Consider the following 25,511-nt stretch of genomic DNA (forward strand, 5'->3'; position numbering starts at 1 on the left):
GTGGGTCATGTTTTTTAATCCAGAGTATTGGACATGTAACACAGCAACAAGAGCTGATCATTTTGTTTAATCACCTTTTGGATCTTTGCCAGATGGTCTCTATTGAGAGCGCTGCAAACAGAGAGAGATGAACTGCGTCTAACATGCCACTAGAGCTTTCCCGTAAATGTCTGAGAACTGAATCCAACAAGAATTTAGTCTCAGAGCAGAAAGGGATACATTTAAAAACTATGTGCATTAACTATACTTTTCCCCATAGAATCCTCACTTGGCATGAATAATTTACCCTCTCTTATGCTAATGGGATCATGAAAGTATCCCTGTGTCTTTAGTGCAGCTATTCTCAGCTTTCAGTAATTACCCCACCCAGTGAAAATAACATGGCTTCTGCAGCTGAACGGCCTACTAGTACCTGGCAATTAGAAAGATCATGGCTGACAGAGGAGTGGTCCAGAAATGGACACACAAGCTCTAGCAGCCTGAGGAGCAGTTTCAAAAATGAAAAGCCTTCCACTCTGAACATTTCCTTAGTTGCTTAGGATCAACATGGAGAGAGCAGCTTCTGCAAGGGCATTTTTATTTTGTAGAGGTGACAGAGGATTCTAATGTACTGTCCAGGCACCCTAATATTAAGAATTAGCAACATTCCTTGGTCATCAACAGTTAAAAGAAAGTTTGTGGTTTGTTGGGGTTTTTTGTTGTTTTTTCGGTTTTTTGGGTTTTTTAAAATTAGTGCCGTCTTGTTAAACAAGAGGGAGATAATTAAAAAGTCAATTAATGAGTGTCTTTCAGTATCTGACAATTTTATCAGCTACACAAAGGAAAATTCTGTAGTATTTCATTAACAAAAAGTTTTTAAAAACCCATTACAAAGAACCAGGCTTTGACCTCTGTCCATAGCACTCCATGCTAGGTAGTTCACTATGTAAAAATTATCAGGCTAAAACATCTGGGAAAGCAAGCTATGAAACAGCAGGGAACGTGGCTGGTTTATTGTTTATCTTTTGTTTATGAGGCAGTATTCAAGTTTAATTACTACTCTAAATTAAACTCTAACAGGCATCAGGAGACATCCCTTTACACGACTACGTTAAAAAAAAAATCCCGAGATTCCAACACTAGATCTTTCAAACAAGTTGGCATATATAGGAAGAAATTAATCAGTCTGTAACAACACAGGAAGACATTTAAGCACATGCTACTGTACATTTGAATGTGTTGCATCATGAAACTATTAATATTGTAACAAACATACAAGTATAATTTAGCAAATGGGGTGTTATCTAACATTTGGAGGCAAACTGGGTTAGGCTGAGTAGGATCTGAGGTGGAAAGAATGGTGTAAGGGGGAATCCTACCTTTTTAATTTTTAAATACAAATATATAAATATATATATGCATATATACACATACATATATTTAGAAACACGCAGAAACATGAAGTCAGAGGAAAATCTCAACAGCAACAATCTCTTAAGTAAAATTGTTTATTTTCTCTGAACATTCACGTACAAAACTGAGGAAAGAGTTCACTATGTTTACCATAACAGTAAGTGACCAGTTTTAGATGAACTTAGCTGTAGGAAAAAATAAAAGTTGAAAGCACTAGCAAAAGATTATTCCAGATGGCATCTGTCATATTGTATTTAGGGTTATTTTAAAGAGATTACTGCCACTATGAAAACATTCCATTGACAGAGTTTTCCTAGGCTGCATTTGAAACCCCAGCACAACATACTTCAAATATGGAAGTAGATGTTTTCTAATGCATATATAGATTTTTAACTGTATCTAAATATAGAAACGCACGTGGTTTAAAAGCTGAAAGTGAGGTGAGAATCTTAAACAGAAGTATAATATTTTAAATACACACAGCACCCCAATTCCAAGCTTTAATTTAATAAAAGGTGAGGAATCTACAGTTGCCACCAGCCTGATTATTAGAAAACTATAGAGAAGCAAAGATTCACCATGAAATTTTCATGTTACTTATTGAATAGTGGGTAGGGACAGAAATGTTCACTGACTCCAGTAATCAAACAAACACTGAAAAAAAAATGTATTTGTTCATGCAATAGATGGAAAGAAAAGAAAGGATGGGAGGATACTGAAATGTGACTATATTTAGCTAAGCTGGTTCTGGCATCGTTATGGTTAATGTGCATGTGGTGTGCAGTGTGAGCTCAGCAGTTACTGGGCCAACTGTCTCAGTATTTCTGGGAATTCTGCCTATTCACAGTGCAGGGATTGTTCAATTGCTGCAAAATGTACAAAATGAATTTTACAAAAATGAATTGTAAGGAAGGCCCCATTACAACGATTTTACAGCAAAGATGTCAACATCAATTTTTCTTTCATGCATAGCTAATGATTAAAACAGCATATTCCATTTGCCTAAGACAATTTATTTCATATTGGCACATCAAAATATTGAAATACAAAGTTATCTTTACTCTACCCTTATTATTCATTACTGCTGAACCCACACCATTGTTCAAACCATGAAAAAATAAAGCAAACTTGGCAAGAAATACTTAAAACAAAGGCTCATCAATATTCTCCAATTTGTCAACATCTCAATTACAGCAATGGAAAAAATGTAAATTTCATGTGCTTTGAACACTAAGGGGTCTATTCTTCTGTCAGTGCACATGCGTAACTCCCATCACCATTAATGGGAATTACTCATACATATCAACACAAGGACAGGCCCCTCAAACTTGAAAGGGAAAGATGAATTAATAAGGGCTACTCTCTTCCTGTATCTTCCTCAGCTGAAAAAAGTCATTGTTCTTTAAGAGTTTTTCATACTTCATACAGTTCACCTTTACGAGAGCTGTGCCTTCTGAAATAATGCATCTCCAGCGAAGCATTATTTATTAGCAAGTTTGATTTTTCACAGTCTGGATGTTTGAGCCTTTCTATTAGGAATTTCCTTTTACAAAAGACAGCTCTCTTCCAATAAAACCATACCTTATAGCTTTATAGGTAAAAATACAAAGGAATAAAAATATGTTCTGAATCCTGATGATTAATATGTGCGCTAGCCTCAGCAGACTTACCTATACATACAGAACTAGGAAAAAGAAGAGGTAGCATTAGCTTTTGGATATTAAACTTCCAAAGACTTTGAATGAATGTGTTACTTTTTTATTATTATTAACAACAACATATCCCTCTCCTTTTTCTGACTACCAGAGTTTGGTTCAAGACTTTATATAGTTTCAATAGAGTTTTGGTAGTAGGACAGGCCTTTGGGCATTAACAGCTAGTTTTGTAAACAAATTGGATCATCATTATTACAGGATAGTATATAATGAATAAGAAATACACTGCCTAAATTTTTCCAATGTGCATCAATCCAGAGACATAACCTGAGACAAACACATACTTTCAGCTAATATCTCACTTGATTTTGCCCTGAACCACATGATCAGTCTCAGCCACAGAAAGCTACTGTGGACAAATTTGTGGGACAAACATCAAGCTGTCACAAAAGTGTTTCAAAACTACTTTACGATATTGCTCTAGAGAGTAGCCTCAGATATTATTTATACAGCGGGAGATCTTCATACATTACAAGTAGTTCCATCAAAAAAAAACCAAACAAAAACCAACAAACAAACCACCAAACCAAAAAAAACACACAGCGATGAACCATTTGTGTGGGTAAAGCAAAGTGGGTCTGATGCCTAGAAGTTTCTTGTCTCTGGCTTCTCATTTATGGTCAAGTATATCACCCCAGGCCTAATCCTAAAAAGACGCTGAATTTCCTGAAAGGTCCTGAAGAAACACAGCCTCCATCTGACTTGGCTGGATCAGGCCCTTTGAGTGACTGAACTAAGAATATGACAAATCAGGTGTACAATCCTGGTATCATAAAATATGAAACTGAAACTATTCCCTGGTGATTTCCTGTAGACCACATGTTTTCTAACCTTAAAAAGATTTATTTCCCACTTTTCATCCATAATCTGCCATATTCATTATTTGAAATATCCCATAAAGAGATTAAATAGGAATTAAAGTCCGGGAGTGTCATATCCATCACTGTGGTACAAACTGATGCCGAATTCTAGAAGTCATTTAGCCTTGTATGTAAAGGCAGTGGCCATTTTCACTTTGTTTCACAAAGAATAAGGAAAACACAATACCCCAGAAGACTTTCAGATGTGTTTTTACCCCTCCAAAGAAAAGGGTAGATGATAAAGCTACACACACCTTTTAATCTTGCACTTAGGGTTTTTACACATATATTCCCTGGCAAAAACCCCAGGGTCTTCTCTCTCCCCTCCCCTTCTCTCAGCCCCTTTCCTGCCATCTCCCTTGCTATAACTCAGCTAACCCAACAGAACCAGTCAGTTTTAAATTTCAGTTGGGACCCCAGTGACCTGTTAATGAATCTACAGAGAGGAGAAAAACTCACAGTGTTGAGTTATGCCTGGTGTTGCTAGCTGACTTGGAGTCAGAAATGCTTGAAGCGTTAACGTAATTGCAAGAATGTGAAAAATGAAGCGTTGGGCTCCTGAGCAAAGCGAAAGGTCAAAGCAAGCCCTACACAAAACAAGTCTCTGGAAGATGGCCTCATTAGACCATTAAATCAGCTTCTTTTTTTCTCCTTTGTAAGATGTTTAGAGCGTTTTATTTTTATTATTGGATATATTTAACTCTTTCTCTTTCCAGGGCAGGAGGCAAGTTGATCAGACCTACTATGTAATTACTAATCTCTGAAATAGCATTACGTGGCATTGATCTGCATTTGTGGATCTGAACTGGGTTAAAGTAAATAAATGCTTGGTAGATTACAGGTCACTAGTACTTCAGTTTGCTAGATGATCAATATGTTGTATAGCTTAGTTTTCTGCTGAACAAGTGAGGTGATGTGTTAAGAACAACATGGACACTCGCCACTAATAAAATTAGGATAATCTTTCAACATTTACTGCCTGAAGGCCCTTTCCTTAACTCTTTCAATGCCAGCATGTTTCTAATAATACCAAACATTGACTAGATTAACTCTTTGGATGCCAAAGGGCAGTCATGCACTGTCATGGAGAGACTGTTCTCCATAAACAGACAAAATGCCTACATCTTTTTTTTGTTTGGTTCTAACTTTAAGAATTACAGATGGATTCTTCAGTGTAATAAATAGATCTACCTTATGTAGAGAAAGTCTACAAAAACAATGTTATCACTCACCCAACTTCTTTCCATCCCCCCACACCCCACCCCCCCCCCCAAAGAAAAATAAATTACAAGCTGCACAGCATAGACTTAAGGCAAAAGCAGAGACCCCTGGAAAGAGTGCTCCCAAGAGCCAGAAGAGACTGACTAGTTTGAATCAATCTCTGCTGCCACCAGGCATCTGTGAAGTAGACCATAAGTTGCTAATGTAACCCAAAACTCCCTAATCAGCTCCCATTCCCAAGAAATCCTTTGGGGTAAGTGGAACACTTGAAGAAGCATTTGTGGAAGGTCTTGACAAAACTGCAGGGAAACTGAGTCAACTCAAATAAGTAACTGCCCCAGAATAACTCAAGAGGGCATCTACCCATCTTGGCATTGCCTGGGACAGACTCACTGCCAGTTCACAAGTTATAAAGTAAACCCTGCCCCCCTGAAGGAAGCATAAGGAAAATTCAATACAGGCTTCTCTTTCTTTAGTCTTTCCCAGGGTTGAGAGAGGGAGAGCAATCCAAAGCTGTCTCCAATGGGAATTTTGCTGGTGCTGTAGGATCATACATCTTTCAGCTGCCAGCAGCTGAGTGGAATGCTGATTTGCCACTGGACGACTGCCTCCCTTTAAAAGGCCCAACCGAGCACAAAGGGAAGCATACTAGCAATCTTTTACCCTGCTAGACTGGGCAGCACTAGTGACTGATCGAGTCCTTCAGCGGTTGTTCCCCTTCTGCAAAAATAAGTGTAATAGGTTTGTTTAAATCATGTATATATTACCAGAATCTTCAGTCTCCAGTGGGAAGTTGGTGTAGTTATCATCAACCACTTTTTCTTATGCTTAACAATATTTCTCAAGCACCCTGAGTACTTGACAAGGGATCAGAGACTAGTGAAATGCAAGATTCCTGGATGTCAACACAAGGGATTTCATTACATCAAGCATGGCTCAATGAAGCAACTCTCTAATTTCTAAGGAGTTGCTGGGGCAGAGAGGAGATACAGGTGTGAGGAAATTTCTTACCTAGGGGTGGAATGAACACGCTGTGGCAGATGACTCAGGGGAATAATTTTTAAACATGCAAATGATCATCTGCTACTCCAAGCATCTTAGCCATGATATACAATGTAAACTTTTGATTAACAGTAAAGTCTATGGCCAGCTAATAGACGTAACACCAAGTGGCTGCTTAGCAGTCAAGCTCTCCCTTTCATTAGCTGCTGAAGTTGTAATAGTTCATGCTGGGCCTCGTACAGATCCTATCCAACTACATAGGAAAAAAAAAATCCCGCGTGACTCATGTTGGAATTGGATCACACCCTGTGCCATGGCTGCTTTCTATCAGCAATAAGATTACAAATGTATAAACAATTCATACAAAGAGGAGACAAACCCAAACCACTCTACCAGAAACAAACTTTGCAGGTTCCTAGAATCGCAACGGGTACGACACCAGATCATGAGACAGACAAGAGGATCTAGCTCTGTGCCAAGCAGTGGGCCACATGAGAGATGTGAAATCACGTATCTGCTCCACTGCCTAAGAGTGGCAAATATCACGGTGGGAAACAGCCCGCAGTGTGAGGCTAGTCACAGCAGCTCTAACCCTGAAGGCTGCTTCCTTGTTCAGTTTTGAGATCCCACATGACTAGTTGGGTGGCAGATGTGTCAGTTGGCTCTGTGGGTATGTTGAACTCCCAAATGCAGTGGCAAAATGCTACAGATGCATAAGGTGTAGGGACCATGTCATAAGACCTTATGAAGGTAACGTCTCGCTCGCTAGCTTGAGACTTACCACATTTACAAAGAAAAACAAGAACAGAGTCCACCTTAAACTTCAGTCTTAAAAAAAAATCAATTCTGAGTCAAGATCCAAGAGTGACAGTAGACCATCTTTACCCAACTTTTAGCACCAGAGGCTTGACTCATGCCTTCTGGAGTCACTTATACTTCTAACGAGCAAGTGTAAAACACTATCATATCAGAATGACAGCCTTTGACACTCACTCAGCATGGATGCAGCTGACCACACACAAGGTGCAATGCAGTAGGAAATAAAACAAAAAAACTTGAAATAATAATCAAACCTCTTGAACCCTTGAGAAGGCTTCCCTGTATAGATCCAGCAGGGGTTTTGCAGTTCAGGTACATCTCTATTTACCATTCTGAATTCAGATTTTCAGAAGCAGAAACAAGTCTGTACAAGCAAACATTGCAAGGAACATTTTTCTGTCCAATTCAGGCTTCGCTTGTACTTTATATAATTTAGCAGCTTCATAACTTCATATAGGAGTCTCTTCCCCAGCTAAAACTACAGGTTAAATTCTTTGCCTATAACCCAGCCCAAACAACTGCATCACAGCTGGAGAGTATGTCTGTCATTATATTTACTTACACCACACAAAAATAAACTGTAGATAACCAAATTTGTAAAGGAATTGGCAGAACTAATCAATTGTTATTACAAAGCTTGTTTGAAGATTAGATATTCCGCTTTGAAATAATAATAAAATGCAGCTAAGTGGGTTAGGAAAAGGAAATACCGTCTCCCTAAGTTACAGCTGATTATGCTGCAAGTCTGCCACTCCATGTTTACTCTAAGGCAGATGTACTGATATAATAAAAAAAGCTGGAGTTATTTTAGTCATGCCTACTTTGCGGAGGGAAAAAGTTTGACCTTTTACCTTGCTCGCTGCTGTTGTCTCCGCTCTGGGAAGCATGGCCCCCACTGGAGGGCCCCGGTGTGCCTGCCGAGTGCGTTGAGGTTGCATCATCGTGGTCTCTCCAAGATGAAGGATTCTGGTGTCAGAGTGCCAAGGAATTTTTTCCACAGTTCCCATTCCAACAGCAAATGAAGAACAGAAAGAAAACCGGGAGAAGAGGGGAGGAAGGAGGGGAAAGTATACACATTAGCATTTGTGAAATGTGCCAAACACCGATACTGCTTGTGCAGTGTCATAATTCTTCAGCAAAGACAAGCAGAGGGTTGTGGGGTTTTCTTTTTTAAATTTTCCAAAGAGTTGTCTGGACTTAATTGTTTGAATAGTACTGCAGAAGAATATTTACGGGAAGAAAAAAAGTATTTAAGTTTCTTAATGAGCTATACAAGGGGGCAGGCAGGAGAGCATCAACCTGCACAGCTTATGATACTAGGTGTTCACATTAGGATCAGGATAGTTGGTACGCAGACTATCCCGCCACACTTTGTTTTTACAGATTGATTAGAGATGGGAGGGGGGAGGAAGAGGAGGAAGACTGTTTCAAGAAGTGGAGGAGGACATGGATGAGAGAGGAGTATGTCCTTACACCCTACCCTCTCTCTCACCCATTTGAATGCTGGAAAAACTTCAAGGAAATGCAAAGTTGTGAGGGAAAAAGCAAACTTTCTCTGAAAGGAGATGATGCTTCCTCACCACCCCCCCCCACCACCACCACCTTGGTATGACACATTTCAAAAGATTTTCTAGATGTATCGCTAACAGTTCACTTACAAGTAATGTCAAGAATAACCACCAGGTGATTATATAAAATAACATGTATAGTAATTTTTATGTAATTCTTTCTACATTACTACGCATAAAACATGACAAAAAGGTACACAGAAAACAGACATATGAAGTTTGCAAAACTTGGCTGAGTAAGACCTCAGCTACCGTACTTCAGTCACATAATTCATGCAAGCTTTTGAATTTATTGGGTATTGGCTTTCCTGAAGCAAGGAGCTGCTATTTAAAAGGGTAAGTGAGGAAAACTTAATGTTACAGTTTAGTGCTACTTTGTTGAGTGTATTCTCCTCCTGTCCTCCTCCCCTTTCCTGATCATTCCCAATACCCTGCTGTTGCTTAAAGGAAAACAGGAATTCTACTGTACAGGAAGAGCTTTATCAGCACCACATGAAGGCAGGCAAGAGATGGAATTTCCTCTGGCAGAAAAGGAGAGCAAGAACACATGAAACAGATCAGACTAGGGGCTGGACCTGCATTACTTGTCACCTGTATGTGACAATTTAAATCAAGTGTATTATAATAATTCAATAACAAAAACAAGAAAATCACCCTTTAAAAAATATTATTATTGTTTCTTATGTTTGATTGTGTTTTAAATCTGCATTGGGAAATAACACCGGACTATTAAAACACAAAGAGATCCTGAAAGCAGCAAGTGAAAAGTTTAGATAAATTCTTTGAGCAGGACCAATCCTGACCTATTCTACCCCGTTGTGTAGTAGGAATAAGCTCAACAAAATCAACTAATTTACCCATTGTAAAATCCAGTGTAAGTGTGATTGGAGTCAGGTCCCAAAATACATATTGAAACATCTCAAAGTAATCTCCTAGCACTGATCAGTACCACATGCTCTATAACAATGTGAAATAGAACTGCCAAATAACGGCCTGCTACAGTACCCAGTAACATTAATCTAATGGGCCTGACCCAGACTGCAGCAGAGACAAAGTGAAGAACCCATGACTTCAAAAGTTTCCCAGTAAAGCCCTAGGTGACCAAAGGGTAAGAAGGATCCAAATCCCCTTCACCTTCCACAGACACACGCATGCATCCACATACACGGTTCCACGGCAGGAAGATACACGTTATATCAGAAGACAGGCCAGGATCTGAAATTCGCCTAACCTGTCAGTGCAACAGACAGCACGACAGCACTTAGCACACAAAACCACCACCCTCTCCAAAACCTAGAAGACTGATCTACTTTTCCTCACACAGAACTGCAACAGGAAAGAAAAAAAAAAAAAAACCAACGGCCAAACAGTAGTATTTTATATTTATTGAGGTTGCTGTATTAATTAGGTCTCAGAAATCACTATTAATACTGTAACCTCCACAATTTCATTTAAAAAAGCCAAGAAAACATTTTACCATCATTTTACAGAGTCAGGTGAACGAAACACAAAAAGAAAGAGGAGAAGTCTGGAAAATTCAAGCAGCTCAGATGTTATTGAAAAAAAAAAAGGTTGAAAATAAGGTTAGCAAAAAGCTCAGATGGAAATAAAATATGAAAACTGAGCAAGTTCCTTTACAGCCTGGTTTAAAACAGAGTTGTGCCTATGAGCTTCTCTTTTTATCTCTGAGTTAGGAAGCCACTCAAATAGCTTCAAGCTGAAGGCAAACAGCAGACAGGAGCTCTTCAGCCCTCTGCAGCCTCTTAGCGTCAGCTGTTTGCCGGATGGTAATCAGATAAAGAGCTAGAAGAAATACATGAAAAAGGAAAGGAACAATAGCGTAGCATGAGTTTAGCCCTCCAACAACATCAGGCTGGAACCTTCTTTTAGAAAATGTAATAATTGCAACATGTTCACCTAGGCTAAACTTTTCAGGGAACACAGTGAGTTATGTTAATTTTATGCACTGCAGGCTCTCTTAAGCTGGCTGCTGTTGGAGCTCCTTATCACACATATGAAAATTACAATAATTAACTGGTAACACCTCAGCTATGTTTTAAGGCAAATGTCATCCAAAACCTATCATACAGTATTTCAAAAGCTAGACTGGCCTTTCTGTTTCAAAACCGTAATGATTTGGAAAGGATCACTGAATAAGAATTCCCGCAGCTGAAAACACTTGCTATCTCTACCAGGCTGAGTTGTTCTTGACCTCAGTTTGTGGATCCCGTTTTAGAAAGACAGACTGTATTGATTGGGAATTTAATGTATTTCTTGTGACACGGTTTTCTTGAGGAAGCAATTTGGCAGAATTTAGTTGAAGGACAGAAATAATAAGATGGGATATTTACAAGATGCGACAGTAGAATGTTGGAGGAATTTGAAACGGAGGAAAACAGCTAGGCTTTAATATTAGGAAAATTACAAATAACTCTAGGGGTGGAGTTTACAGCCTCATAAAAAGCCAGCATTCTTTTGCTTTGGACTAAAATCATTGTACGTGTCAGTGAACTTCTCCTTTTCTTCCCCAGACCATTTCCAACTTTGTATCCCTCAAGAAAATCTTCTTGGCCAAATGCCTAATCATAAGTAGTTATTTTATGTATGTCTTCACAAAAAAATGGGACCAAATGACACATCTAAAGTGTACTTCACTAGAAACACTTTATCGGTATAGTTTAGGTACCTAAAGAGATCCTGATCTAAAGCCCACTAACATTAATTGCAATTTTTCTATTAACTTCAATGAAAATCATATTAAGCTATCACGGAGAAATAGGGAAACAAACAAACAACAACCAAACCAAACAAAACAAAACCAGAAAACCAAATAACTTTAGAAAAATCACACAAGCTGTTAGCCTACCTTCTCATATCTTCTTGCAAATTTAGCAATAGACTTTGCAGAAACATGTTGAAGAGTGTGGATGATGTCTGCCAAAATGCAATTGCCTGTTTTGTGTACGTATGCATATTATAAAATTTTCACACACATATGACCTAAACTAATGCCAGATACTGTAGAAGGTAAACAGCACGCATGTATCTATTCCCAGTAGTTTTAATAATTGGGAGTCAAATATGGTGCTCCTCTTGCTCTTACTTAATTGTGTTAAAGAGCAGTGTTACCAGGAGAAAAGCAGTGAATACTGAGTAGAGCACAATAGAAGGAGATGGAAAATAGATACAAGAAGCTAGGTCTCCAGGGGCAGTATTTTCTATTTGCTGGGCTACAGACTCGCAGCTGATAATGCAAGTTGTAATTAATATAAAAGCAGGAGACAATATGGGGAAAGCTTGTACTAGCAGGGCCACAGGAGATCACTCTGCTGCTATCCACTGTTTCTCATTTACACACACAGCCTTCCCTAGAAAACACAATTTTGCCAGTGTTTTTTCCCTTGAAAGTTCAAAAAAAAATTGATTTAGCACCATCATTGAATTTTGCTAAATCTAGGAAAGAGCAACAGAAAGGACAAGAGTCTCCTGGTATACAAAGCAAATCTGACACGTTACTCTTTTGTCGATTCTGCAAATCTGGTGGAAACTGTAAGAGTTCTTAACTGCTACAGGATTTCTTGAACAGAGATGTTGTAACAGAGAAATTTGATACAGGATAACCTTCTGTTACATTGCAATTCTTACTTTGTATGCCCAGAATTTTCATTGGGTGAAGTCTGGCTAATTTTTTGTGAGTGTATGCCATCCTGCTAAGGATGATTCTGATCTCACACTGCTTTTTATGGTGATATTAAAGACTCAATTAACCATAAGGAATTTGCTTCTTATTTATAACTGGGAAGTAAAATCAATCTGGCCAGCTGATACCCATGTGAGTACGCTGAGCAAGATTTGGCTTACAGATGTTAAGATGTTAACTGAAGTTTCAAGTAACAACTGTGACAGGATCAGGCCATTTTTCAGATGAAATAGACAAAACCATTGACCTTGCAGGAACAAATAAAACACAACTTATTTTCATAAAAGAAACTACAACAGCTATAGAGCTCATTCTTTGTGAAGGTGGTTGGACTCAAAGGTCTGGAGGTTGCAATTAATTTTGCAAACACAAAACTGAACTGAGCTACTGATATGGATGGCATTTCCCCCCTCAAATACAAGCCAAATCATGCTCACCTTGTCCTTACAAGTAACATCTGTAAACACAGTGGAACCACTGACATAGTTGAGACCACAAAAATCTGTATCTAGGTACCACCGTATATAAAAGATGATATACTATGCCAGACATAGAAACCTATACACATACATGCACACATGTTTCTGTGTGTGCATCCGTATCTCTCTATGCGTTGTATGTATAAAGCTCAGGATGGTATCTAAGAGAGTGTTATAGTAATAATAAACTTCTTCCGTAAAGAAACTTTCAATAAGTAAATGAGCCACAAAAAAACTCTATTTTGATGATCTGTATGTTTTCTAAAAAAAAAAAAAAAAGACTACTCCTGATATTACTAAGGTTTATTTTCTTACAGATGCATATTTAATATCAACAACTTTTTTGTGTCAGAATCACGCAATTCAAATGACACACAAGGCATTGTGATCGATGAGATATTTGTATGTGTATGTATATACAAGTTTTAATTCTTGTCCCTTGATTATGCATTTGAGGAAATTATTAGGAGGAATTTTTGACACTCCTAGAATGTAGCAACATTCTTGAAAGCTGCATGCTTTGTATTTTCCAATTAAGATTGAAATCAGACATGTAATCCACCTGTCAGCAAGGAACTGAGACTTGAAAAATCAGGGTTTTGTTGGTTTTTTAATTGTCCTTCTACGTCATTCTGTGTGGCTACACTTCATCTAGACTGATAGACAACTCAAACCAAAGAGGGAACACCGGCATCAAATAGACAGTGAAATACACTATCGGTTCAGTTTGAGAGAATGCAGTTTAAAATTAAAACACTCAAATTTGAGCTGTATATTACCTTTGACTGTAGAGAACCCTGGCCCATCAAAAAGAGGAAATACACAACAGTCGCTGCAGTCTCAGAATGCTCCTTGCCCCTTCAGAAAGCCCAGGGCATATCGTAATGTCCAAAGTCTTAAGATCCATATTAAGAAATTTGGTTACAAAAGAAAAAAGTTCCCTTTATTATTGTTGTAGTTAGATGATTTGTTTCCTTTCTGACACACTACAAACAGAAAGGGCACCTTTGGGGTCTGATCCTGCATTTCTGGCATATTCAAAACTCCCACTGAAGTCCATCAAAGTGTGGTGTACCTAGAGACTACAGCATCAGGCCCCCAATTACTTCCTCATTACTCAGTGAAATGTTACCTAAAAGTTTAATTATATAACTAGAACAGATATGTATTACTGTATTTTTATTTTTTTTCTCATCTGCAAGATGTCAGGGATTTGCACAGACCATTATTTGAGAAGAAATATTAAAAAAATGCAAAATATCTGAATGTCCAAAAGTACAAAATAAAGGTATCTCCTCATTTGAGAGCTGAAAGGTTTAATATTCAAACTAATATTTCTCTTCTACAGCTAAGGCATCAGATTTCTAATCTGTCAACAGCCTTTTTATAACGAAGAGAAGTATGTATATTTCTATCCATTTTTAATTATATTTTATAAATGATGATCTGTATATTATTACTTCTCAGCTGCAAATTGACTAGAACATATAAACAAATATCAAAAAGACTGAGGCCCAGATCCTGCTCCCACGAAAGCCAGTGGAAGGACAGCCATAAATTTCTGTGGGAGTATTACTAGGCTTCAAAGTAGGTTTGTGCTGAAGGAAGAAATGTGTGGCACCAGGTGAAGCCAGGTACAAAAGAAATGTAATTAAAGTACAAAATGTTATCATATGCTTGAAAAAGTTTTAAAATCTCCAGATTTTGCAAGCATTATGTTTTACAGATTTGCATAGTTCAAAAGGAAAAAACCAAAAAGGTTTGTTGGCAATATCAAACGGATATTTGAGGCTGAACACAGAATGCAGGATAGGACCCAGAATGTTTATATTGAACAATAGTAAATTGTCTGTGCTGGAAAACTCAACTTGAACTGCAGCTGGAAAGGTTTCTTTCCTCTTTTCTTTTCTTTTCTTTTTTTTTTTTTCCCCTAACTGATCTGGTTCAGCCAGGGCATAGCTGTAATTACCTTCTTCCCATCTATAGCTAATACCTCAGAGCAATAAAAAAATATGAGGGTGTTAAAAATTCAAACACTAAATATGGGCTGTTATATTTACTAAACACAGCAGAGTAATAACAAAAGTTTCAACTTCTTGTGGCCAGCACTGCACTATTTGATCTACCAAGTCCCTGGACCCTTTACACTTACTGTATTACATAACAGTTAATAGCGCACTAAAATAAAATTTGATAAACACACTTATTACCAAACACGTATAGCACAACCGCTTACAGCTGTCTCCTTCTTCCAGCACAGGTATCCCTCTGAAGAGTTCATTCCTTTGTTGATTTTGGTTTTGGTTTCCAATTACATTATATAAATAGCAGAGCAGTAGATTTTGAAAAGGGAAGCATGCACTGTTTGAGTACCCCATTTCAAGTCTTATGGTAAATATCGTCTAATCTTACAATTCTTTCTGTTACTTTCCCTTATGACTGTTTTCAGGTCTAGCAAAGGAATAAAACTGAGAGCTGCCTTAGTTCCTAGTTCAGCACTGCCACTGTCACCGCTACCACATTAAACATAAACAGTGGAGCTTTATACTGCTTAGTAAGAACAGAGGTGTATGGATTTTTGGGGTGTCAAAGAGCTGTCACAAACTGTCACCTCCATAAGGGAAACCTTGGCACGCAACAAATTAACCTACACTTCTTTTTGGCTATCATTATTCATAGCCAATCAGTTGAAATGCTCCTAGTATTTCATGTGCAAATAAAACCATGAGGGGAAGACCCATGGATCAGAATAGTGGGCCAATACATAAAACAGAGGAAACAACATGCTGTCTCTGTCCTTCTGAAGTGGCTCATCATCACCCCTGCACCAACTTTCACCAAATGAGATCTAGCCTGAGGCTATATATTAAATATGCATATCAAAGCAAATGAAAAAATAAACCTGGAGAGTCAAATTGGACAAATTTGCATGCTTGAACTGCTACATTTTCAGGTAGATGCTCAGAAATGATAGCTCATTTTTTGATAGTCTTGCATGTTTATATTAGCCATTTTTTAAAGCTTTTCCTTCTTTATGAATAAAAGTGGATTTCTTCCTGCTGGAACCTTGCACAGTGCAAACATAAATGTGTACACGCACGGTAGTTCGACTAAGCTATAAAAAAGTGTTAAAGTTTTGACGGGAAAACAAGCGAATATTAAAAAAAAAAATCCAATAAGGAGACACATTTCCCAAAACGCATGAATAAAATGTAACTATGTGATACAACTCTTCATTTCCCAGTTGGTGTTCTGGTTGCACAAATTATTGCTTCCTTTCAAAACAAATAGCAGGGGGTTAAAGCAAAAATGTTATAGCTCAAATCTCCAGGAAATAAAAGGCTTTAAATTATAATACCCAATGAAGTGGTAGACCCTAACGGGTGCAAGATAAATGGATTGTCATATTTATTTTAGTTTGGGTTTTGGGCTACAAAAGCAAGGGGAGATTCTTCTTAGGGAAGATAATAGTTATCAAATTATCAAAATGCTAACCCCCTCCACCCCTGTCCTATCATTGTGTGCGAATTTAAATATTATAATGGAGCACTGCAAATTGGCTTGAGCATTCGCCATCTGCCAGAACCCTAAACAGGCTAGTTTATCTAATCTCTTCAATATAAACATAAGCATGCTCCATTTCTACACTTCCACTTGAAACACACTCTTGTAGAGAAATTGTACCAGAGAAACATGTACTTTTTTTTTCTGTTGCTCTGAATTATACACAATGACCCCCTATCTTTCAGGTTGCCACTCATTTCAATTTCTTTTCTAGTATTATCCCAGAATACTTATGCACACGAGTTTAGGGTTGTAAAATGCCATAAAACAAATATTTTTGAAATAGTGTCATGCCTCATGGAGTTTATCATCTGCGTGAGAGATAGCTGATATGCAGAGAAACTTTCAGGAACCTCTGCATACATTTTTTTTCTCTCAAAATAATAGGTTTTAAATGTAAAACTTCACAAAAAACTTGTCCTGCAGTGTTTATGGAATACAAATGAGAAAATGAAAGCTAAGGCTTGGGTCCAAAAATATTTCCCGGGCACTGCAACTAAGCCGTGCCAGAAAGGGGTGGGGGGTAAGCATTTAGAAGAATTTATTATTATTTTATCTCCCAGTTCAGCTTCAGTCCAGGTCTAATGCAATTATCAAATACACACACAAACAACATGTTTTCAAAGGAAACAAAAGCTCCTAGAAAGCTCATTCTCTCTGGGCTTCCAGCTACTCTTCTTAACACACTGGGAAATAAAGGCAGGCGCCTGTGCAGAAAGCATGGTTAACTTCACACCGGGTGTTAAATTAATATTTCAACCGCTAAAATATTAGACTGTATCATTTAGATTATGAGTTCAATTGAATCTAAAACTGTGTAAACCCCTTTTTCCCCCAGGGATGCGTTCCTATAAATAAACTAGAGTTCACACCCACTCTTTTTTAACCAGAGCTATTCCTTCCCCTTTCTGCGGTACCAGCTGCAATCTTTCCCTTCACATCCCGGAGTCTCTCCGTGTCTACATCTTTTGAAGGATCACAAGAGCTGCTCCAAAACCCGGAAAAGCAAAGGCACTCTCCTTACCACGCACACCAACGTTCAGTCCTACACACGTAACACTAATTCACCAACTCCTAAAGTGTTAAAATCAACCGCTAACCTACAGTTCCTCAATCATCATTCTCTCCAGCTTTCTGTAATACATTGTTAATAATTGCTTCATCAAGGTTACTGTCTTTTATTATGAAGATGCTTCAGGCGTTTGGCAATAAGTCCATATTCTGACAATAAGTTGCTATAAAGCACAAGCATTGGAAAATCTAAAGTGCTAACCCCCCTCCCTTTTTTTTTTTTTAATGCAGTGTAGTATTGCCAGTAATTCTCATCACTTGTCATCCCCACGAGAGGGGAGGGGGGGAGCAAATCAGCAAACTTTCTCCCTAACTTTCTTGTCTCTGTTTCCTTACACTGCTGCATTGATTGCAGAGCTGGCAAAGAAGAAGAGAAAGCACCGATCCCCACATCAAACCGACACTTTGCCAGCTCTCCAAGCCGCCCAGACCAGGAAACTTTACACTCCATTGCAGACTCTCTGCTTTACAGAGGGAAACAGAAGGAACCTTCTGCATTTCTCCAACTTTAGGAAGTGAGAGGGGAGAAAGTGTAAAGATGGGATCCGAGCTTGTGAGAGGTTAAATAGTAATAATACTACTGCTAATATACAACAGCAGCAAAACAACAAAATCGGGGAGAGGTCCTCTAAGGTTAAAGTCTTAAAAAGTGACATAAAGAAATCAGAAGGACTTACATGATCGGCTAAATTTGTGGAAGATCCTGAGAGTTCTTCGTGGTCTGATTTGGAGCTGCCATCCCTTTCATCAATAACGAGGTCTATTGGCATTTTTCCTTTCAAACAACTAATGTACCGATGGCAGAAGTTATCACACAATTCATGAACCTGAAAATAGTAACAAGAATAATAGTATCAATAATGGCAAAATATCAGATTGCAACTTTTTTTTTTCTTTTTGGTGGCAAGAACAACCCTCTGATCTACTGCACAAGTAACTCTAATTAAGGGGCACAATAGTTGAAGGCAAGGAAACAATAGAGAAATTGTTGCAGCACATATTATTCTCTAGAGACTTGCCACAGCAACAAGTTAGAGAGAGAGAGAGAGATAGTGGGCTCAGTCTGGTGTGCAGAGGAAAATCCGATTTGATGATAACATCAGAACATTGGGAGCTGGACCCAGGCGGTATCTCTGGAGCATACACAGCCCAGACAGGTACAACTAGTCACTCGGGACGGGATGGGATTAAACCGGAGCTAAAAAAAGGTCTAAGCGGCCAGGAGCAGGAAAGTGCAGCTACTCGCTGAGGCTGTGGGAAAAGCCATTCTCGTCCCAGGGCGCGGCCCCTTCCCCACGCCGGGCAGGGCCCCCTGCCTCTTCCAAACATTTAGTGCTTGCTTGGGGTTAACATGCCGGCCAGAGCTGGAGAAAGGCAGGAGCGCTTCCATTTCTCTTTTTCCGAGTGAGGAACAGAGCTTCTACTAAGGGAAGGGGTAAGAAGGGTGAAAGGGGTTTAATAATATATACATTTAATGACTCGGTTGAAATTCCGCTGGGGGGAAAAAAAAACCTCACCAACACAAAACAAAACAAATAAATCCAGGCTGGGCTGGGCATGGCTGTCGGGTGTCACATGCTCTGATGGCCCAGGTTACTGTATCACACCGCCTTTCCCCTGTCTCCTCTGGCCATGTTTACAACCCATCCCAAACAGCCAAGGCGCGGGGGGGGGGACGACGACGACGGCGGGACACGACACAACACGACACTACACGACACGACACGACATGACGACAGGACAGGGATGACACAGGGAGGGAATGGTTTGCCCCCCGCCCATCTCCGTGCCTCTTACCTTTTCTAATTCCAAAAGGTGAAACCTTAGTACTTGTATTGCTTGGATCATCTGCAAGAAAGTTTTGAGCAAGGGGTTACATGGGAGACGGGAGCACGGGAGCTGTGCAAAGCTGCGAGCCTGAGTGGGCGAGGGGCAGAAAGGGGTTGTCAGGGTGCTCAGTCATCATCTGGGATTTTAGCTCATTTGTCACGCTTGAACAATTTTGATCAACTTTAGCCTAAGCACTTGATTTTTATCATATTTATTCCAGGAGCTGTGATTAGTAGTTTATTACCGCGATCTTGGAGAAAACCTCTTTTTCCCTCGCCCTCTCTCAACACCCCGGCCTTCATCCCTGAGGGTCCACAGAGAAGCCGAGCACACACTCCCACCCCCCCCACCCCCCCCCCCCGCCCGCCGGAGAAAAGGGGGGGGGGGGGGCGGAGGATGAATAGTTTGGCATCTTCTTTACAAGCGGATTTAGGCACTTTGAATATTGAAATCGTTCACATTAGCAAAAGAATTACGTTAGAAATCTCCAGCTCTCTCTTCTTAAGCAGTTATTTCCTTCACTTTAGCTTCCCGCGGTTTCAAACACAGCTCGGGAGTTTGCCCTGGCTCACTTTAAAAGTGCAGCTCTTTGAAGCCCGGTGCCGGCAGCTTCCCGGCCTCCCGGCTCCCCCCTCGCCGGCCGGCGCAGCCTGGGTGCCGGGGCCGGCGGCCGCCTCCCGCCGCCCCGGACGGCGGAGGGCGCTTGAGGCAGCTGGCGGTGGGGTCGGGAAGGGCGGGAGGGGAGCGAGGCAGGGCAGGGAGCAGGCCTTACCAAATTGTCCAACTCTGGATTTGAAGAAAAAAGTGGTTTTTCAGCGCGGACCTGCAAGAAGAAGGAAAAGCGCCGTGAGTTACAGCTTCTCCCCGCAGCCCTGCCACCGCAGCACTCGAAGGGCGAGGGGGGAACCCCTGTGACAAACCCAGCCGGTACAGGTCAGATCAAAATCCTGCTGGACGCCCTCGAGTCACCCGAGAACCGGAGCCTGCTCCGCTCCTGCCAGCCGGGTGCCGAGCTGGCTGCCCTTACCAGGGGAGACCTTCTCTTTTTGATCTCCTGCCTCTCTCCCGCTCCCTCTGCCTCCAAAACCCGGCCACAGCCACATTCCCCCCTCGTTCGTGCAGGAGGGCGAGGGGCAGGAGTGTCAGCCTCGCAGCGCGGAGGGGGTCCCGGCGGTGCGGGGTCAGGGCCAGCCGGGCCTCCAGCGCGCATCCCCGCCGCTCCTCCTGCCCCCCCCCCCCCCCCCCCCGGCGGCCGGAGAGGGGTCGCCAGGCGGGGAAGGGGGGGGGGGGCTCCCGGGGCGGGGGGGGCGGGGGGGCTGCCCCCTGAGAGGGCCCGGCTGTGTGGGTCGAGGAGCTGAGGGGGTGGCGGGAGTGCCGGGGAGGGCCGGGGGCGGGGGGAGAGGTGCCGGACCTGTTTGGCGAAGACGGCGATGTCCTCGTTGAAGGAGTCGGAGGAGCAGACGTCCCCGCCGGCCACGCCGGGCTCCCGGGGCGTGCAGGTCGCCAGCTCGCACTTCTCAAAGACCAGAGCTAAGAGGGGGAACAACGGGTGCCTACCGGGCAGTGGCACACAAAGAGAGGGGAGGGGGTGGGGGAGACGGGGAAAGAAGAGCTCTAATCAACAAGTTTTTTTGTGTGGGTTTTTTTTTTTTTTTTTTTTTTTTTAAATACACGGACGCACCGACACGGACACACAGCCACAGCCACGCTCTGCAGCTTCTCGGTACCGCTTCGGGCAGAGCAGGGGAGAACAACATTTTGAAATAAAAACGCGGATTTTGGTGGTTTGGAGTTTGTTTGGGTTTTTTTTTTCTTTCTCTTTTGAAATTGCAATGCCCGAGCCACATCCCCCGTGCAGTCCCCACAGATGAAGACAAAAGTGACCTCTCCTCCAAACGCACAAGGCACCAAACACGCTCACGCAGGCAGCAGCTCAGCTGGGAATCTTACACTTTTCGCCACAGCTTAAAATAACGCGAAACCTGGAAGATCCCATCCCTACCCTCCAGCTATGAACTAAAATGAGAAGCACGGCTAGGCAAACTGCAAACTACTTAATACGTAATTTTATTTTTCAAGGGGCCTGCTAACAGAAATGTGGTGAAGTTTCCTGGCTTAGGAAGCACACCCAAGTAAAATACCAGCTGTCCAGATAAGTGAGCTGGGGAGGGGGCGGAGGGAGGGAACACTTTGCGAAATATTTTCCCATAGTTGGTGTAGTCAGGGAAAAAAAAAAAATTATCTGCGTGCTAAGTAGTAAGCATGCATTTGTCTTTTTTCCCCTTTGGTGCCTGATCAAGGCCCCACATTCTGTCATAGATGTTACTGTCTCTCGGTTTAGGATCCTTTAGTATTTTTTCTAAAAGGCACTGAAGGGAATCGGTGTCATTCCCCCAGGCAATGCCCTGGCACAGGCTTGAGTTTTGCTGGGTAAGTGGGGTTTTTTCCTCATGTTTTCTTTCCTAAGTAGAAAACTCAGCTCAGTGCCCCAAACGTATTTATTTCTTCTGTCTCGGGGAAGATCTACTTGCGAGAAGCGAATCCCTTTTATTCTTACTATCTTCCGCGATGTGGGTAGCTCTTTCTTTACGGTGTTGGAAGAGTTATTACGGCACGAAGAAGAGCATCAGAACAATACTTCTCCAACTAAAATCCAGAGCAACGAGAGCCGCCTCTCCTGTCTGAACTCCTAACTGGGGCCTTTCCGAGAAAGACAAAAAACCCCACGAGGGAAAAAAAAAAAAAAAAAAAAAAAAAAGGAGAGAGAGAGAGGAGGCAACGCCTCTCCCCAGCCCAGCTTCTCTCCCCGAGGGGTCTGTTTTTCCAGGACTCCGTTCCGCGGGTGCTAGCACCTCTGCTCAGTGTCAGACTGGGATCGCCCTCGCACCGAAATCGCCGGCAGTGGCGGTGGCACTGCCACCGCCACTGCGCCGGTCTCCTCCCGGAGCGGGTGGCTGGGGACTCCCCCGCCGCCGCAGCCGCCCTCCCGCCGGGGCTCCCCCCCGCCCCGCTCCGGCGCTCGGCTCGCCGCTGCCGCCGCGGCCCCGCGGGAGCCCCCGCCGCCTGCCCGCCCGCCCCGCTCCTGCCCTCGCCGCTCCGCGGGCACCGGCGCTGCGGAGCCGGGCCATGGCGCCGGGCGGCCCGGCAGCACCTACCCGTAGATTGCATCCTTGTCCCGCTTCAGGGCGTCGTTGACAGCGGAGCCCATGCTGGCCGGCATGACATTGGGGTGCGGGGCGTGGGCGCCGTAGTGCTGTCCGGCGTGGAGCGGCGGCCCATGGTTGAGGTGGTGCACCGGGGGGATCGGCCGGGGGGCGTGGGGGTCCCCGTACATGGACGCCGGCACCCCTACTCCGTCCATCCCGCCGTAGTGGGGCAGCTCATCGTACTGTCAAAAAACGGGCCGGAAGAGAAGAAAGAAAGAGAAAAGGGGGGGGGGGGGGGGGGGGGGGGGGAGAGAGAGAGGAATAAAAAAAACAAACAAACAACAACAACAAAAGTCAGAAAAGAGTAAAGCACCCGGACAGACACAAACAGAGCAAACCAAAACAAGAACAGCCACAACAGAGAGAGAGAAATGTGCAAAATGAAATCGACCGGGGTCGGGAGCAGAGGCTGGAGAGGCTGAGGGAGGAGTGGGGGTGCGGGGAGAGGTAAAGGGGGAAAGTGTGTGTGTGTGCCTGCCTGTGTGTGCGGGAGGAGATGGTCCTCTTCAGCGCGGGCAAGAGAAACCCTAGCAAGGAAACGGGGATGAAAAGGAAGGAAACGGAGGAGAGAAACTGGAGTTACTCTGCATTAGAAAGGAAGAACAAAAAAAATATATAAATGAATAAACAAGCAGAATCAAAAGCAACTAGATAAATAAATCAACACTGGGAAGGAGAGAGGAAAGGTAGGGTGCACCGGGGGCGGGGAGGGAGGGAGATAAAGGGGGAAATAATCTGAAAGTTACCAGAAACATTATTTAGTAGCAATTCCCCTTGTCCTTGTCAAAGCCAGAGACAAAAAAAAAAAAAAAAAAAAAAAAAAAAAAAAAAAAAAGCAGCAGCTATATGTGTATACATATATATACGTTCGTATATACACAGACACACATATGTATTTCTTAGTCTTTCCTAGGCAGCGGCAGCAACGGCGGCGGCAGCAGCAGCAGCAGCAGCAAGCTTTCCCCTGTGAACCCCGTGCTACTGAGCAGGCAGAGAGCAGGGAAACCGCGCTGCCGGGGGAAAAGCCAGAGAGGAAAAAAGCGTGGAACAATTGCCGAGAGAGACACACACAGAGAGACACTCACGCACACGCACAAAAAGCTAGTGAATAATTTTTGCTGCTATTTTTTAATAGTGGCCGCCATCATCATCAGCAACAGAGGAGAGCAAATCGGACAGGCCCCTCTTAAGAGAGGATTTATATATAGGTAAGTGTTGGAGATTTAAACCTACCCTTTGCGCCATCAGTCTGCGCTCCAATAAACTCCTGGATGTGTCGTATATTTAATATCCCAGTCCAGCAAAGAAAGTGATTTAGAGTGAAGAAGATTCCTTTTTTTTTTTTTTTTGCAACCCACTTACAGACTTCTCCTATCCTCCAATATGGGTAAATAATAATAATAACAACAACAATAACAACAACAATAATATATAAAAAAACAGTCAAGAACCACGATGAGTTTCTGTGTTTTCTTCTTTTTTCTCTCTCTTTCTCTCTTTCTTTTTTCTCTCTCTCTTTTTCCTTTTTTCTTTCTCTAAGCAAAAAAAAAAAAAAAAAAAAAAATTGTCAAGCCCCCAAACTGAAGGTTACGATCGGCCCGTCAGCAACCCACATGTAACCAAACTGTCGTGTCTCATGGCTTTTTGCCACTCCAGCTGTCAATCAAAGCCAGGGAATGTCAAGGTAGTGAATGAATGATGGTTGATGATGATGAAGAAGAGAGGAGGAATCTTTTTAACCCCGGTTTCTTCTTCCAGTAACTCCGCGCTCGCGTTTTGCCTTTTAGGATCGCTACAGGGTTGGTTTGGTTTTGGTTTTTTTTTTGTTTTTTGTTTTTTTTTTTTTTTTTTTTAAAGTACTGTGAAGGGGGGTGGGGAAAGATGCGAAGAAAAATTGAATAGTTTGCAAAGCCCGGACTTCCCCCTCTCTCCTTTTTTTTTTTTTTTTTTTTTTTTTTCCCCTCCTCCTCCTCCTCCCGGCAGGTATTTTGTCTCCCTCTCTCCCTGGCTCTGCGGGATGAGTGAGTGTCAGTAAGTGTTGGCAGGTTGGCTGCTGGCTGCCTTATAGAAGAGGCTCAGTTTTGCAGCGCTGATCGGCGGGAGAATGAAGTGACGGAACCCGGAAGTAGTGGTGGCCATAGCCAGTCCTGCAGCGCGGCGGCGGCGGCGGCGGCGGCGGCGGGGAGCGGCGGCGGCGGGGAGCGGCGGCGGCGGCGGGGAGCGGCGGCGGGGCGCGGGGCGCGGCGGCGGGGCGCGGGACGCCCCAGCCGGCAGAGCGCCGCGGGTGCGCAGCGCAGCGCGGCGGCGGGGCGGCCGCGGCGCCGCGCGGGGGGAGCCGCGCAGCAGCCCCTGCCCCGAGCGAAGCAACGCGTGTAGGAAGGAGCGAGCGAGCGTGCGAGAGAGAGGGAGGGAGCGAGGGAGGGAGGGAGCGAGGGAGGGAGGGAGGGAGGGAGGGGGGAGGGAGCGAGGGAGGGGAGGAAGGACGGGGAGAGTGCGTGTATGCGAGAGGGGGGAGAGGCAGGGGAAAACTGCAGAGAGCGAGAAGAAAAGTGCGATAGAAGCCCAGCCCCGGGTTGGTTTGCGCTAGGTTATTTTAACAACAAAATACCTTTCTGATTAACCGCGGCGTTTAGCGTCTGATTTATGCGCTGAATTATTTATTGAAATCGCCGGCTATCGCTGTTGCGGCGAAGGGTACGCGAGTCCGGGGGCACGGAGAGCGACAGCGCACGGGGGGGCCGCGCAAAGTTGATCTTCCCCGGGAAGCGAGAGGCTGCTCCGGCCGGGAGCTCGCGTCGCCGCCAGCCCGTTACGGTGCGAGCCTGGCTTCTGTCCTCTGACAATTTATTGTGCTTCTCTAAAAACTAATTTTCCAGGGCATGGAGAGAACGCCTCATTCAAACCGCGTTTGGCACCGCTCTTCATTAAGTGATCGCTGCTATCAAGCACGCTGTGGATGTCTTGGGGGGAGAGGCGGGGGGGGGGGGGGGGGGCGGGGGGCGGGGGAAATCCCTTTTAGTTTTGCGATTAGGCTGCCAGGCTTTGAAAAGGGCTTAAAAACAAAGTCATGCTCAGCCTTTTGTG

General features: G+C 42.9%; 1 protein-coding gene across 15 annotated transcripts in view; it reads right to left on the minus strand.

The window, feature by feature from the left end:
* MEIS2 (Meis homeobox 2) overlaps window positions 1-23,672 on the minus strand; it is a 171,248-nt gene extending 147,576 nt beyond the window's left edge. For 6 of the 15 annotated variants that reach the window (XM_086463342.1, XM_086463341.1, XM_086463347.1 and 3 more), the window contains exons 1-7: window positions 23,661-23,672; window positions 22,377-22,609; window positions 20,633-20,774; window positions 19,994-20,044; window positions 19,189-19,239; window positions 18,069-18,218; window positions 7,861-7,975 (exon numbers count right to left, since the gene is read on the minus strand). In XM_086463342.1, the coding sequence (XP_086319468.1) occupies window positions 7,861-7,975; window positions 18,069-18,218; window positions 19,189-19,239; window positions 19,994-20,044; window positions 20,633-20,774; window positions 22,377-22,609; window positions 23,661-23,672 (754 nt within the window). Of the gene's footprint in view, window positions 1-7,860; window positions 7,976-18,068; window positions 18,219-18,305; window positions 18,307-19,188; window positions 19,240-19,993; window positions 20,045-20,632; window positions 20,775-22,376; window positions 22,610-23,173; window positions 23,183-23,660 lie in introns of those variants that run through there. The other 9 variants (XM_086463354.1, XM_086463350.1, XM_086463348.1 and 6 more) reach the window with 6 other exon arrangements.
* Between the last annotated feature and the right edge of the window lie 1,839 nt (window positions 23,673-25,511).

This window comes from Leptosomus discolor, chromosome 3, assembly GCF_034619465.1.
Source record: "Leptosomus discolor isolate bLepDis1 chromosome 3, bLepDis1.hap2, whole genome shotgun sequence".
Taxonomy (NCBI): Eukaryota; Metazoa; Chordata; class Aves; order Leptosomiformes; family Leptosomidae; genus Leptosomus; species Leptosomus discolor.